Source organism: Salvelinus sp. IW2-2015, linkage group LG15 (genome assembly GCF_002910315.2).
Source record: "Salvelinus sp. IW2-2015 linkage group LG15, ASM291031v2, whole genome shotgun sequence".
In the NCBI taxonomy this organism is placed as follows: domain Eukaryota; kingdom Metazoa; phylum Chordata; class Actinopteri; order Salmoniformes; family Salmonidae; genus Salvelinus; species Salvelinus sp. IW2-2015.
Genome location: NC_036855.1, coordinates 24,980,766 through 24,996,229, shown reverse-complemented (window position 1 = coordinate 24,996,229; position 15,464 = coordinate 24,980,766). Strand labels below are relative to the sequence as shown.

At 42.2% G+C, this 15,464-nt stretch overlaps 2 protein-coding genes across 4 annotated transcripts in view; both read left to right on the top strand.

The window, feature by feature from the left end:
- LOC111974253 (V-type proton ATPase 116 kDa subunit a 2-like) overlaps positions 1-7,351 on the top strand; it is a 32,206-nt gene extending 24,855 nt beyond the window's left edge. For all 3 annotated transcript variants that reach the window (XM_024001922.2, XM_070447046.1, XM_070447045.1), the window contains 12 exons: positions 1,059-1,271; positions 2,267-2,417; positions 2,661-2,800; positions 3,072-3,232; positions 3,510-3,600; positions 3,857-3,975; positions 4,071-4,281; positions 4,530-4,652; positions 4,838-4,957; positions 5,070-5,187; positions 5,387-5,558; positions 5,692-7,351. In XM_024001922.2, coding sequence (XP_023857690.1) covers positions 1,059-1,271; positions 2,267-2,417; positions 2,661-2,800; positions 3,072-3,232; positions 3,510-3,600; positions 3,857-3,975; positions 4,071-4,281; positions 4,530-4,652; positions 4,838-4,957; positions 5,070-5,187; positions 5,387-5,558; positions 5,692-5,794 — 1,722 coding nt within the window. In that variant the 3' untranslated portion in view covers positions 5,795-7,351. The remainder of the gene's footprint in view (positions 1-1,058; positions 1,272-2,266; positions 2,418-2,660; positions 2,801-3,071; positions 3,233-3,509; positions 3,601-3,856; positions 3,976-4,070; positions 4,282-4,529; positions 4,653-4,837; positions 4,958-5,069; positions 5,188-5,386; positions 5,559-5,691) is intronic.
- A 7,757-nt stretch (positions 7,352-15,108) lies between these two features.
- The window catches only part of dnah10 (dynein axonemal heavy chain 10), a 47,819-nt gene continuing 47,463 nt past the window's right edge, over positions 15,109-15,464 (top strand). Inside the window, exon 1 of the mRNA XM_070447047.1 lies at positions 15,109-15,321. Within this exon, the coding sequence (XP_070303148.1) occupies positions 15,111-15,321 (211 nt within the window). The 5' untranslated portion in view covers positions 15,109-15,110. The remainder of the gene's footprint in view (positions 15,322-15,464) is intronic.

Sequence of the window (15,464 nt, the reverse complement as noted above, 5' to 3'; positions counted from 1 at the left end):
TATCTCATCTACATACAGTACCAGTCAAAAGTTTGGACACACCTACTCATTCCAGGGTTTCTTTATTTTTACTATTTTCTACATTGTAGAATAATAGTGAAGACATCAAAATTATGAAATAACACATGGAATCATGTAGTAACCTAAAAAGTGTTAAACAAATCAAAATAYATTTTATATTTGTGACGCTTGTGACGCTATTTTTGACGCTTCAAAGTATTTCTACTCTTGAAMTTATTTAGGCTTGCCATAACAAAGCGGTTGAATACTTACTGACTCRGCTTTTAATTTTTTATTAATTTGTAAACCTTTCTAAAAACATAATTCCACTTTGACATTATGGGGTATTGTGTGTAGGCCAGTGACACAAAATCTCACCATGCTCAAAGCAACACAGTCACTACAAAGTCACTACAAAGTTACAGACCAATGGTGACATTAAAACAGTATCCCTTAAAGAATGGGCCTCGTGCTTCCGGCTACGGCAAAGATAATAACTTCTTGGAAAGCAGCAGAATGGAGTGTGAGGGGTAGAGTTTTAGGAGCGAGAGGGAGAGTGCTCTCACTCAGGCGCCAGAGCGTGACCACTCTGGGGTCACTTGACTCTGCTTGTGCCTTGCAGTCTGGAAGACTGTTCAGATCAATCCTTTTGGAAGTTCTACCTCTGAAGAAAAAAGAACTAAATTAACCTCTGGTCCCAGCACGTGATCTCCATGAGGTCTCAGCTGAAGGCTGACTCTCCCTCCTCCCCCCCCTCATGCGAACACATGCACATACCAGAACTTAAAGCACACAGACTCAAATTCCCTCCCTGGCATGTTCATTGCATTTTCTCTAGCCCTACATTCTTAGACATTCATTCATCATTTACCCAACTGTGTCTCGTGCCAAAAATACCTTTGCTTCAATACCCAAACAAGCTATGGGCCCTTGCACTCAATGAAGGCTGCGCTCATCGAAACAAAGTCAATTCTACACACCCTTTTGATATTCTGAATGAATGTGAAATCCCTCCAATGTCATACTAATACCCCCCCCCACCCCCCGGCTTCCACCAGGTACTCCACAGGACAGAGGACTACCTGAGACAAGTCTTGAACAAGGCCTCTGAGTCCGTCTACACCTGGGTCATCCAGGTTAAGAAGATGAAGGCCATCTACCACATCCTCAACCTGTGTAGCTTTGACGTCACCAACAAGTGTCTGATAGCCGAGGTGTGGTGCCCTGTCAAYGATCTGCCCATCCTGCGGAGGGCATTAGAGGAAGGCTCGGTGAGTCAGCTCCCTGTTACAATGGCTCCCTGTGTAATGTCATCGTTGGGCTTAACTCTTTTATTGTTTTGGATTGTAATGTCATTGTTTGTGACACCACCTTCTAACTACACTTTGTTCAGTATTTGGCTAAACCAACAGTCACACACCCAGTCAGCATGACCTGCTTTAATAATGGGGCTTTGGTTGTGGCAGAAAAAGGGAAATTGTTCTCKTCTTGACCACCTCTGATCATTTTAGACAGAGMCAGGTATTTAGAGAGTTGGGCCAACTTTTTGAATTGTGAATATTGTTATAATTCTAGACATTCAGTTACATAACATTATTTTAATATTCCCATGTAATGTTTATACGCGATAACATGGCTGCCATAGAATTTTGAAGTGTCATGTAAATGCTTCATAATGCTTATTCTAGACATTATTCTCCATGTACTGTAATGTTAATGGGGGGCTAACATGGCTGCCATAGAATGTTGTAGTGTCATGTAAATGCGTAATAATGCAGAAACCTCAATTGCCCAACTCTAAATACATGGCTCTGGTTTTATTTATTTAACTAGTCTAGTCATGAGTCCTGTTGGGCCCCAATTGAAGGCTACCAGGGCTTCTGTCCATTATTACATTACACTGGCTAATGACGTGCATAATATAAGGTCACATTCAGTTCAATGACAGCAGTYCATGCCAAGGTTCTGCCAGGGGTYTTAGTCCTTTAAAAGGCTTAAATGAGGCTTCTAAATACGAGRCTTAAATGAGGCTTCTAAATACGAGGCTTAAATGGTCAATGAATTTGAACAGTCTTGAATGGTCTAAAATATTTGAACTAACTGTTTGATGAGATGTTAGGATTCTGTCTCCATTTGGAGAAAACAAATGATGGCAACCCAATTATTTGAGACATCACTCAACCTCCATGCAACCTTAATAGGCTAACATTGCAATAATCCCAGTCTGAAAAGCCACTGTCTTGACATTATTGGCTTACCTTTACAGAGGAAAAGTGGAGCCACGGTGCCTTCTTTTGTCAACCGTATTCCCAGCAACGACACTCCACCAACCCTAATAAGGACCAACAAGTTCACATCAGGCTTCCAGAACATAGTGGAGGCCTATGGAGTGGGCAACTATAGAGAGGTTAACCCAGGTACAGTACGCCCTCGCTAGCCAATGACCACTGATTACTACATTTAGGATTACATGCTATCATTAGGCCTACTGCTTTTCTGTTTTCTGTTTGTTTGCTATTTCTATGAGCCATATGCCTGTAGCCAAAGACACATGTCCACTCCTAACAAGAATGGACAATAAAGTTTTACACTTTATTCATAGTTGAATGTGTATATGGAGGAATTATGATGTATCATGTATTGTCTGTTGTGTCTAACAGCTCCTTACACAATCATCACCTTCCCCTTCCTGTTTGCTGTGATGTTTGGAGACCTGGGCCATGGTGTGATCATGGCTCTGTTTGCTCTCTGGATGGTGCTGTATGAGGACAATCGCAAACTGAAACGCACCAGGAACGAGGTGAGAGGGGCAGCGGAGAGGCTGTCAGTKTGYACGTCCCGAATGGCACCCTATTCCCWACGTAGTGCACTAGTTTTGACCAGGGGCCATAGGGATTTGGCCAAAAGTAGTGCATTACATAGGGAATAGGGTGCCRTGTGGGATGCWGGCCGGTTGTGTGGGGAAATTGTTTCTGGTCTAAATGAGCTAAATGAGTAATAAGCAAACAGTAAATGTTGTGGTTAGCTGGATGTTTCCTCCTACGTTGACAATGGTGTATTTGTATGCTCAGATCTGGAACACATTCTTCGAGGGCCGCTACATCATCCTTATGATGGGCTTGTTCTCGGTCTATACCGGACTCATCTACAAYGACTGCTTCTCCAAGTCTCTTAACATCTTTGGCTCGGGCTGGAGCATCAATGCCATGTTTAAATCTGGAAATTGGACTTGGTAAGTACTGTACTCTAATATGTTCTGTACTGTAATATCTGTTCCTGAGATTACAGAGATGATTAGGTCAGGGTGAATGGCCACATGATCACAACTCAATGCCAATATGCTTTGGTTTTTGATGTCCTATCACTGATTGGCCATACTGGTTTTTCAATTATATATTAATTACAAGTCAAATTAAGTATAACAATTGCAAATATGTATGCGACATTAAAGATTACATCACCTGATAGCTTGCTCTTTTAATTGTTCACTTTTGTATTTTCTTTAAAAGGGATTCCACACTCCGCACCAATGCCTTTCTGACCCTTGATCCCAATGTCCCTGGGGTTTTCAATGGACCMTACCCTTTGGGCATTGACCCRGTAAGTACATGGCTTTATGATTCATGGTCACAAACTGCTTTGTCTTGTCTCTATGTTCGCTACACACACAAGTTATTCCCTGTCTCTTAACTGTACACATTTGCCTCTCACCAACCAGGTCCAATAAAGTAAGTCATGGATCATTACTCATTATCATTTCAATGTTTTGTTAACAATCCCATCAGTCTGACTGTGATGTAGTCTGTCCATACCTCAACCTGATGTGGTTATTTTCCTTGTTTCTTCCACTGTGTAGATTTGGAACTTGGCGTCAAATCGTCTGACCTTTCTGAACTCCTACAAGATGAAGATGTCTGTGATCGTTGGTATCAGTCACATGAGCTTCGGGGTCATCCTAGGTGTCTTCAACCACCTGTGAGTTACAGCACACACTCCACCCACACTTTGCAGCCCTTGTGTGTGTCTATGAAAGCACTTTAAAGCTCTGTTGTCTGTGTCTATCTATGTAGGCATTTTAGGACAAAGTTCAACCTGTACTTGGTACTCCTCCCGGAGCTGCTGTTCCTGCTGTGCCTGTTTGGCTACCTGGTCTTCATGATCATCTACAAGTGGCTGGCCTTCTCTGCACGCGACTCCCAGATGGCCCCCAGCATCCTCATCCACTTCATCAACATGTTCCTCATGCAGGGGGACGGGGTGCCACCCCTCTTCCCAGGACAGGTACATGTGTGTTCACACAGTGGCTGTGTCCCAAATGACAYCCTATTCCCAATATGCACTATAKGGAATAGTGTGCTATTTGGGACACACCCACTGAATATGCATATAGAACTGGGACTTCTCACTAAAACCCTTACTTGTGAAGGACCACTCGCTCAGTGAAGACATRTATACAAGCCCAACCCGCTCTGAAACTACTTCAGTGAGACTGTAACAGACCTGTCTGTTCTTTCCCTCTCCTACTATAGGTTGGSCTGCAGATGTTCCTAGTGGTCATTGCTCTACTATCGGTGCCTGTCTTACTGCTGGGGAAACCAGTCTACCGCTACTGGCTGCACAACGGAGGAGCCAACCGCATTGGAATGTACAGGGTGAGGCTTTGAGTTTGTAGGTCTAGCTGAGTTACGAGTTATAAGCATGTGTGTGTAGTGTGTCCATATGAGTCTGTGTTCTGGTTGTAACATAGTCTATGGTGGTGTGTGTGTGTGTGTGTGTAGTCTGTTTATAGAAGTGTGCTCCGGTTTTAATATGCAGAGTGTGTGGTGTGTGTCAACAGGGTTATGAGCGTGTGCGGCGGCACAGCGAGGAGGAGCTCTCCCTGATGAGGGAAAATGACATGGAGGAGGGCAGTGTCCCCAGTGACCTCTCCACCAGCARAGAGCAGCAGAAAGAGGAGGTTAGCTGATGACAACACAATCACCACCTCCCACTAGCCTCTCATTCAGGCATCAGTACACTATGGGTCCCGAAAGTAACAGGTCCTCCTGTCTGTGTGTTGTGTTTTACAGTTTGACTTTGGGGACATGTTCCTGCACCAGTCTATTCACACCATAGAGTACTGCCTGGGCTGCATCTCCAACACAGCCTCCTACCTGCGCCTCTGGGCTCTGAGTCTGGCACATGCCCGTGAGTATCACCACACCACATCAAATGTTTATTATTTGTATTCATCTTTGAAGGATAAACATTTAAAGTGCATTTTATATTGAGAGAGGATMATTATTTATGTATGTTCTCTGACTGGAGCAACCTTCTTCTTTTAAATTATTAAATAAAATGAATCAATCAGAGATGTGACGGTGTTTGTTTGTCCCTGCTCCCCCAGAGCTGTCGGAGGTGCTGTGGTCCATGGTGATGCRGKTGGGCCTGCGGATGAACACCAGTCTGGGCATCATGTTTCTGGTGCCGGTGTTTGGGATATTCGCTGTGCTCACTGTGTCTATCCTCCTGGTTATGGAGGGACTGTCTGCCTTCCTCCATGCTCTCAGGCTGCACTGGTTMGTTACTCACTATACTTGCAGAATTGAGTGAAGGACAGGAAATATGTGTAAAAATTCAACACATCATGCTTTTATAATGCTTTTATTAATGCTTACTCTATATTCAGTGATCTCTGTTCTCTCTCCATAGGGTGGAGTTCCAAAATAAGTTCTACACTGGGACTGGAATCAAGTTTGTTCCATTTGCCTTCTCCCTCCTGCCCTCCAGCTTTGAGCATGATGGCTTGCTGTGAATGGGACACACAATGCTTCTGCCCTCCCAGAGGCAAACTGACACAATGTRCCAGCAGGATCCAGTGCTATATAGCTAGCCTGGGTACTAGTCGGTTTGTGCCATCATGCCACTCCTACATGACAAGGAGTGGCATGATGGCACAAACATATTGGTACCCRGGCTTCTATTGAGCCTCATCGACATACAGTCCAAATTCATAGTTGTTTTTTCTACTATTTGTTGCACTGACTGACTGCCTTACKTAAGTACAACCAAATCTCAGCGTATCATGCTCTATTTTCAATTGAATGATATTCTGGGTTACCAAAACTTTGCAAGGAAAAGCCTCCTTCAGTCATGTTTGTAAATGAAAAGTATTTTTGGATGAATGTGGGAGAGATGTACATTTTGTTTTATAGAATGATAAAGTTTGAATGAGAAATTAACATTTGAATGACTACGACAGGCTTAAAAAAAGTGGTGCATCACTCTTGAAAGTAGGCATACCGTGTTGTGCTGAATGCTGACAAAATTGTTCTAAGACATGTTTCCTATGCCTCCATCGCTTTGTGGAAGACTACTCCTTAAACTGCCCATTCCATGGATGGAAATGAAAAGTATAGCTSAAGACATCMTTTAATGACACCAACAATCCCTGATTATGAATAAGGCAGGAAAAGCAGGCACTGRACCAGTGCAGAGATCAATTCTCTCCAAAGCTTTTTCCTATATTCCCATCCTGTAGCACCATAGCAGGAGAATGTAGTTTATGCTGTTGGGTAATTGTACCTTCAAGATGGAAAAATAAGAAAGAGTTATAATTTTTTTTTATTTTTTTATATTGGTTAAATGTCCTAATGATGGTATTAAACCATCTGAAGAGGAGCTAATTGTTTGAATTGTGATTACCACGTAACATGGAACTTTAACATTATGGGGAGCATTTMATTGTAAACTCACTTGCTGTGTTATCAAACAGTAATGTGCTGTATCTTAGTGATGCTTAAAGATGCCCCTAAAGCAGGATCCTATGGGAAATGCTGCTGTGAAATTGAGACTAGGGGAGAATCTCAATTGCATACTACTCGCATCCTCAAAACCCATTGGAGGAGAAGTTCATAGGGGAAGGACCTCTGGCTTTCTCATCCAATGGGTTTTCAGGAGGCGAGGAGCGTGGACTCCAGGAGTCTGCAATTGAGAATATGTCTAGGTAATGTAAAAATAGTGGTTAGAAAATACTTTTCTATAACTATGATGACCACTAATTTTTAGATGTGAAGTCTGATTAGCAATGGCTCTAACGTCTAATCCTTGATTACACAATGTGTGTGGTTTGTTGAAGGGCTTGCTGTAAATGTTTGTACCTATTCTAATGTAGTCTATTTTWATCTTATTTATTTTAAAGAATAATGTAAACATTTGATTTCTTCGCATCATTAACTCCATACTTATATTAGTGGTATGCATACATTCCTCTGTTTTGGCTTTGCTGAATTATTTTATATCAGATAAAGGTGAACATGTCAATGTAACAGGTGAATAAAGCTGACTGAATAAAGTTGAATTTGACTGAAAATGTTAATGTCATTGGCGTTACTTTTGCGACAGACACCAGTGYCGCGCGAGACTATCAGAAGTTGCGACTGGAGGGCGCCAAAGGGGGCGCATGGCTCACAGAAAGTTGACCAGTTGCCATAGTGACATGAGGCTGTCAGTTGGTTGCAAGTAGCTAGCTACATCAACAAACGACAACATTTGAAGTTAGCTAGCTAAAAGCTAACATTAGTACTTTGTTGTAACTTAATTGAGGGATAAAATGTCCCTCGACGACCCGCGGGTGGAGTGGATCCGAAACCGGGTATATTCCTGTTTTTATTTGCCGGAGCCAGGTTGTTTCGAGGAATTGCTGAGCCGYGGAGATGGAGAAGAAGAGCAGAAAATAATCCGATTTCTGAATGAAGTCACCGAGGAAGAGTCRGCATCGACGCTGCTGTTTTTCAAAGGAGTCAACGAGGAAGAGAYTGAAGTTGAAATTCCGATTGGTACGTGAGTGAGGAGTAGCCACACGTATGTTGCCAATGTCGCGTTCAAGACCACTTTAAACTTGGAACTCTGAAGAACTCGGAAATCGCGTTAAGTGCKACTTCAGTGGGTTCAAGACAACAGCTGGGATTTCAAGTATAACWAATTTTAATACATTCTGAAATAAAATATCCAATCAGAAACTCTGACATCATCCTTTGCTGGGTTCAAAACAACTGGGAACTCGGAAATCTCTGACTTCAGTGCGTTCAAGACATAGAGAATGATGGAGGTTTCTAGTGGCCAAAAGGCTGTATTAGCATGGGCAGCACCATTGAGGTCTTCCACCATTTTAATGTAGGCAACTGGGTGGGACTTCCAACTTCAGTGGCTTATCCCTCCTGGGGACCCTGTTGGAGGGATCAGCCAATACTGAAGAAGAAAATTGACTCCTTCAAAATAGAGATTGCCTCAATGGTGCTGCCCATGCTGTCATAGACTCACGCTATAACGGCACAGATACAACGATGAGTCATCTGTCTATCTATCTAATATATTTAGCTATCTATATGGTTCAAGACAACTGGGAACTSTGAAAAAACAAGCTCAGACTAGGAAMATTTGTTTTGAATGKTCATCCAACTCGGAATTCCAAGTTCGAAAACTCAGACATCTTCGACTTTCCTACCTGAAGATCACTGACATCATGATTTGACCTCGTTTTYCCCCCGGTTCCCAGTTGTCTTGAAAGCAGCATAATGATTCACTCACCATCACCCTGTGGCCTTTTCTCAGTTGGATTTTTTCAACTCCTGCATCCTCTCACGCTTCCTTTTGAAAAGGTCAAAGGTAATCTAGGCGAGATGGCGAGGAGAGGGAACGTGGACAAAAATGCGCTTGTATGAAACTCCTCCAGTCGCGCATCATCAGGCAAATTACATTTACTAGACCAAAGCAATCGTTGCAAATAGATTGATGTAAAGTAATTGAATATCGAGTTGGGAATGGAATTTGAGAGTAATGCGATGATTGTTATAGGGCACCCCTCTCTGCAAGAGCCTTTCCAATGATAAACTCACAGCTGGGGCTGCAACCTGGTCTCAGAGCATTTTGTATTATTTTGTATGTAAATCCGAGACACTCCATTTAGTATGATATTTTTCCACCTTATCGGATCAAGGATTCAAACCAGCGACCTTTCGACATCATAGTATCAGCTAATGGGGATCCTAATAAAAAATCTAATTCAGGAAGGCAGGCCTTCAGTAGGCAACCTCAAGAAGGCTTCCACCCAGGCCAGAGGTTCATGGGCCAGAGTTTCCTGCTCCAGAGGTTCCTGGACCAGCACAGGAATKATGTCCACCTGGATGGTCAGTTTCCTGAACCAAAGGTGGGAGCAGTTCCTGGGTGGGTCCTGAGCCAGTCTTACAGCTGGGGGCTGAATCAGTGCCTCTCTGGTTCTCACCTGGTTAGTCTTATTCATCCCACACTTCCAGTAAGGCCTGGTCTCTTGCTTAACGACAGTGGCTGTTAGGACAGGTTCCTTGGCCACAGTGGGTGTTGGGACAGGTTCCTGGGCCACACTGGGTGTTGGGACTGGTTCCTGGGCTGGAGTTTGATATGTTTCCTGGGCGTCTCTGGTCCTCTGGTGGTGCGGTAGTTTATGTATGTCGACGTGTGTCAAATACACTATATATACAAAAGTATGTGGACACCCCTTCAAATTTGTGGATTAGACTATTTTAGACACAAGGTGTATAAAATCAATCAAAAAGCCATGAAATCTCCATAGACAAACATTGGCAGTAGAATGACAGCTCAGTGACTTTCAACATGGCACTGTCATAGGATGCCACCTTTCCAACAAGTCAGTTCGTCAAATTTCTGCCCTACCAGAGCTGCCCAGGTCAACTGTAAGTACTGTTATTATGAAGTGGAAACGTCTAGGAGCAAYAACAGCTCAGCTGTGAAGACCGGCGAGTGCTGAAGCTTGTAGCGTGTAAAAATCGTATGTCCTCGGTTGCAACACTCACTACTGTCGTGGCGTGACTATCATTAATGTGATGACTGTTATTTATCGAATCAACTATGTTTAATTGTTACCCGATTAAATTAATCATGTAACAATTAACTAATTGTGAATTTGGGACACCACAGAAAAAGTTGTTTAACGAGTTACCATCTCCCGAATTAAACTCAAAGATATATATATATATATATATATAAATTATTTATCGATATCAGTCTCATTCTGAACGTCGCATAATCCTTGGATCTGCAAGAACCCCAGCCTTTCTGAATATTCAGTACTACACAAATTGATATAATTTATTTACTAACTAACTAAATAACACAGAATACACATACACACTTACATGAGATAAAAGTCCTTAGTGGACTGACAAGATATGACGGCTTGTTACACATATGGAGAGGGAGGGGTAGGTAAAGAGAGGAGAGACAACACTTGGATACATTTGGAACCTACGCTCAAAGGAATAGTAATACTTTGCACATGAACCACCGCTCATTTGGATAAGAAATGCAATGTATATATTTACTCGTAGATGTCTTTCTCTGTCGTCTCTCTGTTGAAACCAATCGATCCGTCTATGGGGAGTGGCTCGATGTAAGGCTCTGGTTGTCCACCAGAGGTCAGAAAGTGCTTCTTATTTGTAGAGCTTCTCTGGTAGTGAAGTGTTGGTTAGGACAGATACTTCAGATGCACCAACGGTTGTCTGAGATGGGAGTCTCTCCTTACTTTCTCGGGTAGATAGTCAAGTTCTAGATCCCTTTACATGCACAGCTACAGACTGTCAAATGTTCTCGTCTAGTCTATCTTCTTCACTCGTGTTGAGAGTTTCTAATTAAAGCTGAACTTGCTTTTTGCCTGAGTAACATCTGGTGGCGGACCATTCCATGATGACATGGCTCTATACTGTATATAACTGAGTCACGCATTAAATCTGTCTTTGGTTTGGGTACCRTGAAGAAACCCATAGTGGCGTGTCTGGTGGGGTATGCACAGTGGGAAGAAAAAGTATGTGAACCCTGTAGAATTACCTGGATTTCTGCATTAATTTGTCATGAAATTTGATCTGATCTTCATCTAAGTCACAACAATAGACAAACCACAGTCTGCTTAAACTAATAACACACAAACAATTATAATTTTTCATGTCTTTATTGAACACACCGTGTAAACATTCACAGTGCAGGTTGGAAAAAGTATGTGAACCCTTGGATTTAATAATAGGTTGACCCTCCTTTGGTAGCAATAACCTCAACCAAACGTTTTCTGTAGTTGCGGATCAGACCTGCACATCAGTCAGGAGGAATTTTGGACCATTCCTCTTTACAAAACTGTTTCAGTTCCACAATATTCTTGGGATGTCCGGTGTGAACCGCTCTCTTGAGGTCATGCCACAGCATCTCAATCGGGTTGAGGTCAGGACTGACAGGGCCACTCCAGAAGGCATATTTTCTTCTGTTCAAGCCATTCTGTTGTTGATTTACTTCTGTCTTTTGGGTTGTTGTCCTGTTGCATCACCTAACTTCTGTTGAGCTTCAATTGGCGGACAGATAGCCTTACATTCTCCTGCAAAATGTCTTGATAAACTTGGGAATTCATTTTTCCGTTGATGATAGCAAGCTATCCAGGCCCTGAGGCAGCAAATCAGCCCCAAATCATGATGCTCCCATACTTTACAGTTGGGATGAGGTTTTGATGTTGGTGTACTGTGCCTTTTTTTCTCCACACATAGTGTTGTGTGTTCCTTGCAAACAACTCAACTTTAGTGTAATCTGTCCACAGAATATTTTACCAGAAGTGCTGTGGAACATCCAGGTGCTCTTTTGCAAACTTCAGACGTGCAGCAATGTTTTTTTTGGACAGCAGTGGCTTCTTCCGTGGTGTCCTCCCATGAACACCATTCTTGTTTAGTGTTTTACGTATTGTAGACTCGTCGACAGAGATGTTAGCATCTTCCACAGATTTCTGTAAGTCTTTAGCTGACACTCTAGGATTCTTCTTAACCTCATTGAGCATTCTGCGCTGTGCTCTTGCAGTCATCTTTGCAGGACAGCCACTCCTAGGGAGAGTAGCAACAGTGCTGAAATTTCTAAATGTATAGACAATTTGTCTTACCGTGGACTTTTTTTTATAGATACTTTGGTAACCCTTTCCAGCTTTATGCAAGGCAACAATTCTTAATCTTAGGTCTTCTGAGTTCTCTTTTGTTCGAGGCATGGTTCACATCAGGTAATGCTTCTGTGAATAACAAACTCAAATTTTGTGGGGCAGGGCAGCTCTAACCAAAATCTCCAATCTCATCTCATTGATTCGACTCCAAGTTAGTTGACTCCTGACTCCAATTAGCTTTTGGAGAAGTCATTAGCCTAGGGGTTCACATACTTTTTCCAACCTACACTGTGAATGTTTAAATGATGTATTCAATATAGAAGAGAAAAATGCAATAATGTGTGTGTTATTAGTTTAAGCACACTGAGTTTGTCTATTGTTGTGACTTAGATGAAGATCAGATCAAATCTTATGTCAAATTTATGCAGAACTCCAGGTAATTCCAAATGGTTCACATTTTTCTTGCCACTGTATGTCTGTTTGAAGTGTATGCAAATATATTATACAAGTGGTTAGCCATTTTAAATACATGCATGTTTTAAAAAAAGAGAAGTAGTACATTTCTCCTCAACAGTGAAAGACTATCATGTGTGTTGTTGATGTTAGTTCTGTGTGTGCAGTTAAGGGCAAGGAGTGCTGCTTTGTTTTGAGCCAGCTGCAGCTTTGCTAGGTCTTTCTTTGCTTCACCTGACCATATTACCAGACAGTAATCAAGATGGGACAAGATCAAAGCCTGAACAACTAGTACAGTTGATCTTTGTGTCATAAACGCAGAATAGCTTTTTATAACAGACATACCTCTCCCCATCTTCACAACAACTTTGTCAATATGACTTGACCATGATAACTGACCATCCAATGTTACTCCTAGGAGTTCAGCTTCTTCAACTTGTTCAGTTGCACAAATCCAGTTGAAGTTTAGGTCTAAGAGAATGCTTTGAACCAAATACAATGCTTTTGGTTTTAGATGTATTTAAGTCCAGTTTATTGTTAATTACCCATTCTGACACTGACTGCAACACCTTGCTAAGAGTCTCAGTGCGCTCACCGGCTGTAGGTGCTGATGTGTAATGTGCAATCATCAGCATACATAGTCATTTTAGCTTCTTGTAAGACAAGTGGCAAATCATTTCTAAAAATAGAGAAGCTTCCATTGAATATTACTCTCTGAGTTCTATTGGATAAGCAACTCTCCAACCATGTGATAGCAGGTGATGTAAAGCCATAACAAGTTAGTTTTTTCAAAAACAAATTATGATCAATAACATCAGAGGCTGCACTGAAATCTAACAATAGAGCTCCAACTACCATCTTATTATCCATTTATTTTAGCCAATCATCTGAGTCAGTGCCCTTCCCTATATGCATGCTGAAAGTCAGTAGTTAACTTGTTCTTTAAAAAATAGCATTGTATTTGTTCAAACACAATTCTAGCCATTAGTTTACTAAGAATAGGCAGCAAACTGATTGGTCGGTTGTTAGATCCAGCAAAGGGTGCTTTACTATTTTTAGGTAGTGCAATTACTTTAGCTTCCTTCCACGCCTGTGGACGCACACACTCCTTTAGGCTTTGGTTAAAGACATGGCAAATATGGTGTGGCAGATTTCAAGACTCCAGTAGGATACACTCTTCCGTTCGCCTACTAACTAATTGACATCTCCTCTGCCACTTATCGGTTTCCGGGTCACGGAGGAGAGAGGGTAGAATATGGACTTTTGCCCAAATGAGAAAAGACCTGTGATACTTCTGCTAGCAAAGCAGGCCCAAGCAGCCTAGTTAGCTACGTTTGCTAACCAACAACAGAGGTTTCTGATTTAAACCTAGCTACATGACCAAGAGTGACTGTGACAGCAAACAATGTTTTCAGTTGTTCAGCTAGTAATTACTATTATGTGTAACATTAAAATACTTTCTACTTCTGTTTTCTGATTAAAGATCCCTCGGAATTAGCTGAGAATGAGGATGTAGGCAGCCTGGCAGAGTCATCCAAACCCTCCTGTGACACACCTGCTTCTGAGAGAGACAAGTCCCCTGGAGATAGTCAGTACTACTAGTGTAGTATCTGCTTAGATACAATGTGACTGGTGGTGGTGTAGTGGTACACGTAATACATACAGTAGACCTATCCTTTGTCCTCCTATTATTGGATACAAGCTTTTACTGTCATTGCATATGTTGACACTTGTTTCTGTATGGCCACAGAAAATAAAAAGGGGAGAGACTCAGAGGCCTCACGTATGTCAGATGCCCCAAAGACAGAGTCTACACACCCTGCAGATGACTCCCAGGCCCACGAAACTGAGGGCACCTCTGACTCAGAAGATGAGCCTCCCCTCACTGTAAGATTTACCCTCTGTGTGGGACTACAGCCTCCCTTTCAAACATGATTCAAGGTGTTCTAAAATACATAGCACTTAATAGTAGTCTATTGTTTTTGAGGGCTAGGCTATAACAAGAATCTGGAATCTGGTCAAATAATATGATCTGTGTATTAGACATGAAGTGAAGGTCATATTAGTTGAGTGAGATGGAATCACATCTATCTTGTTATCTGTCTAATTGTGTGTTTTTGTCACAGAGGATTGAGGTTCGAGTCGTGTACCACATGGAGCTGCATGTAGCAGTAAATCATGTCCCAGAGAGGTTCATGAAATCCAACATCCTCTACTTTCTCAGGAACACTAAAGGTGGGTGAGAGAAGGGAACCAAAAGAAGACCGGTCTACTCACTGTGTTATTATTCGTGTGTCCCTAATTTGTCACAGAGAAAGCATTCAAGACAACCCTTTTTAATGTTTCATTTATATATTCTTTCTTCTGTTTTTAGAAACCATCATTGAGCCCATTGACGTGAACGAGGCCAACAATCTGATGCCCAAACTGTTGGAGATTGGCATGCTGAATGGACACTCCCTACTGATGCTGAAGGACATGCTCAACCATGTGTGTAATAGACAAGGGATTCATACTCTACTTGAGACAAAATCTTCAAACTTGATGAACAAGTTAGATAGGATATTCATGTTTATGACTCATGTATAATATGCACTCTTCTTTGCAAGTGTCCCATTAAAGCTCACTGCGTTCTGTTCTTAGTTGTTTCAGATGAGCCCTTTAAGTCTCAAGCCATCGTTACCCTACTGTTTCTTGGTGATTCCAGGTGTACATTCCAATGCTGTCTGTCAACCAGCTGAAGCTGACTGATGGAGGCTACCAGCAGGGGGCAGCTGCCTCCCAGGATAAGGAGGCAACTGGTGATGGGAAGGGGGACAAGGATGAGAGGCCTGTGGAGTCTCGTGGGGTACTTATGATTCGTGATGAGTTACTTAACAGCACTCACAAGTTCCTGGGTCACATCGACAGGACTCTCCAGCAGCTGGAAGGTGTGTGTGTCTGTTTGTATATCATACCATCAAATAGTTCCTCCTCCCAGACAGGACCCAACCATCAACAGGGTCAGGAATTAGTTCAGCAGCTACCATGCTCTCTGTAAGCATGATGTGTGTGAATGCATGTATGCGTCATG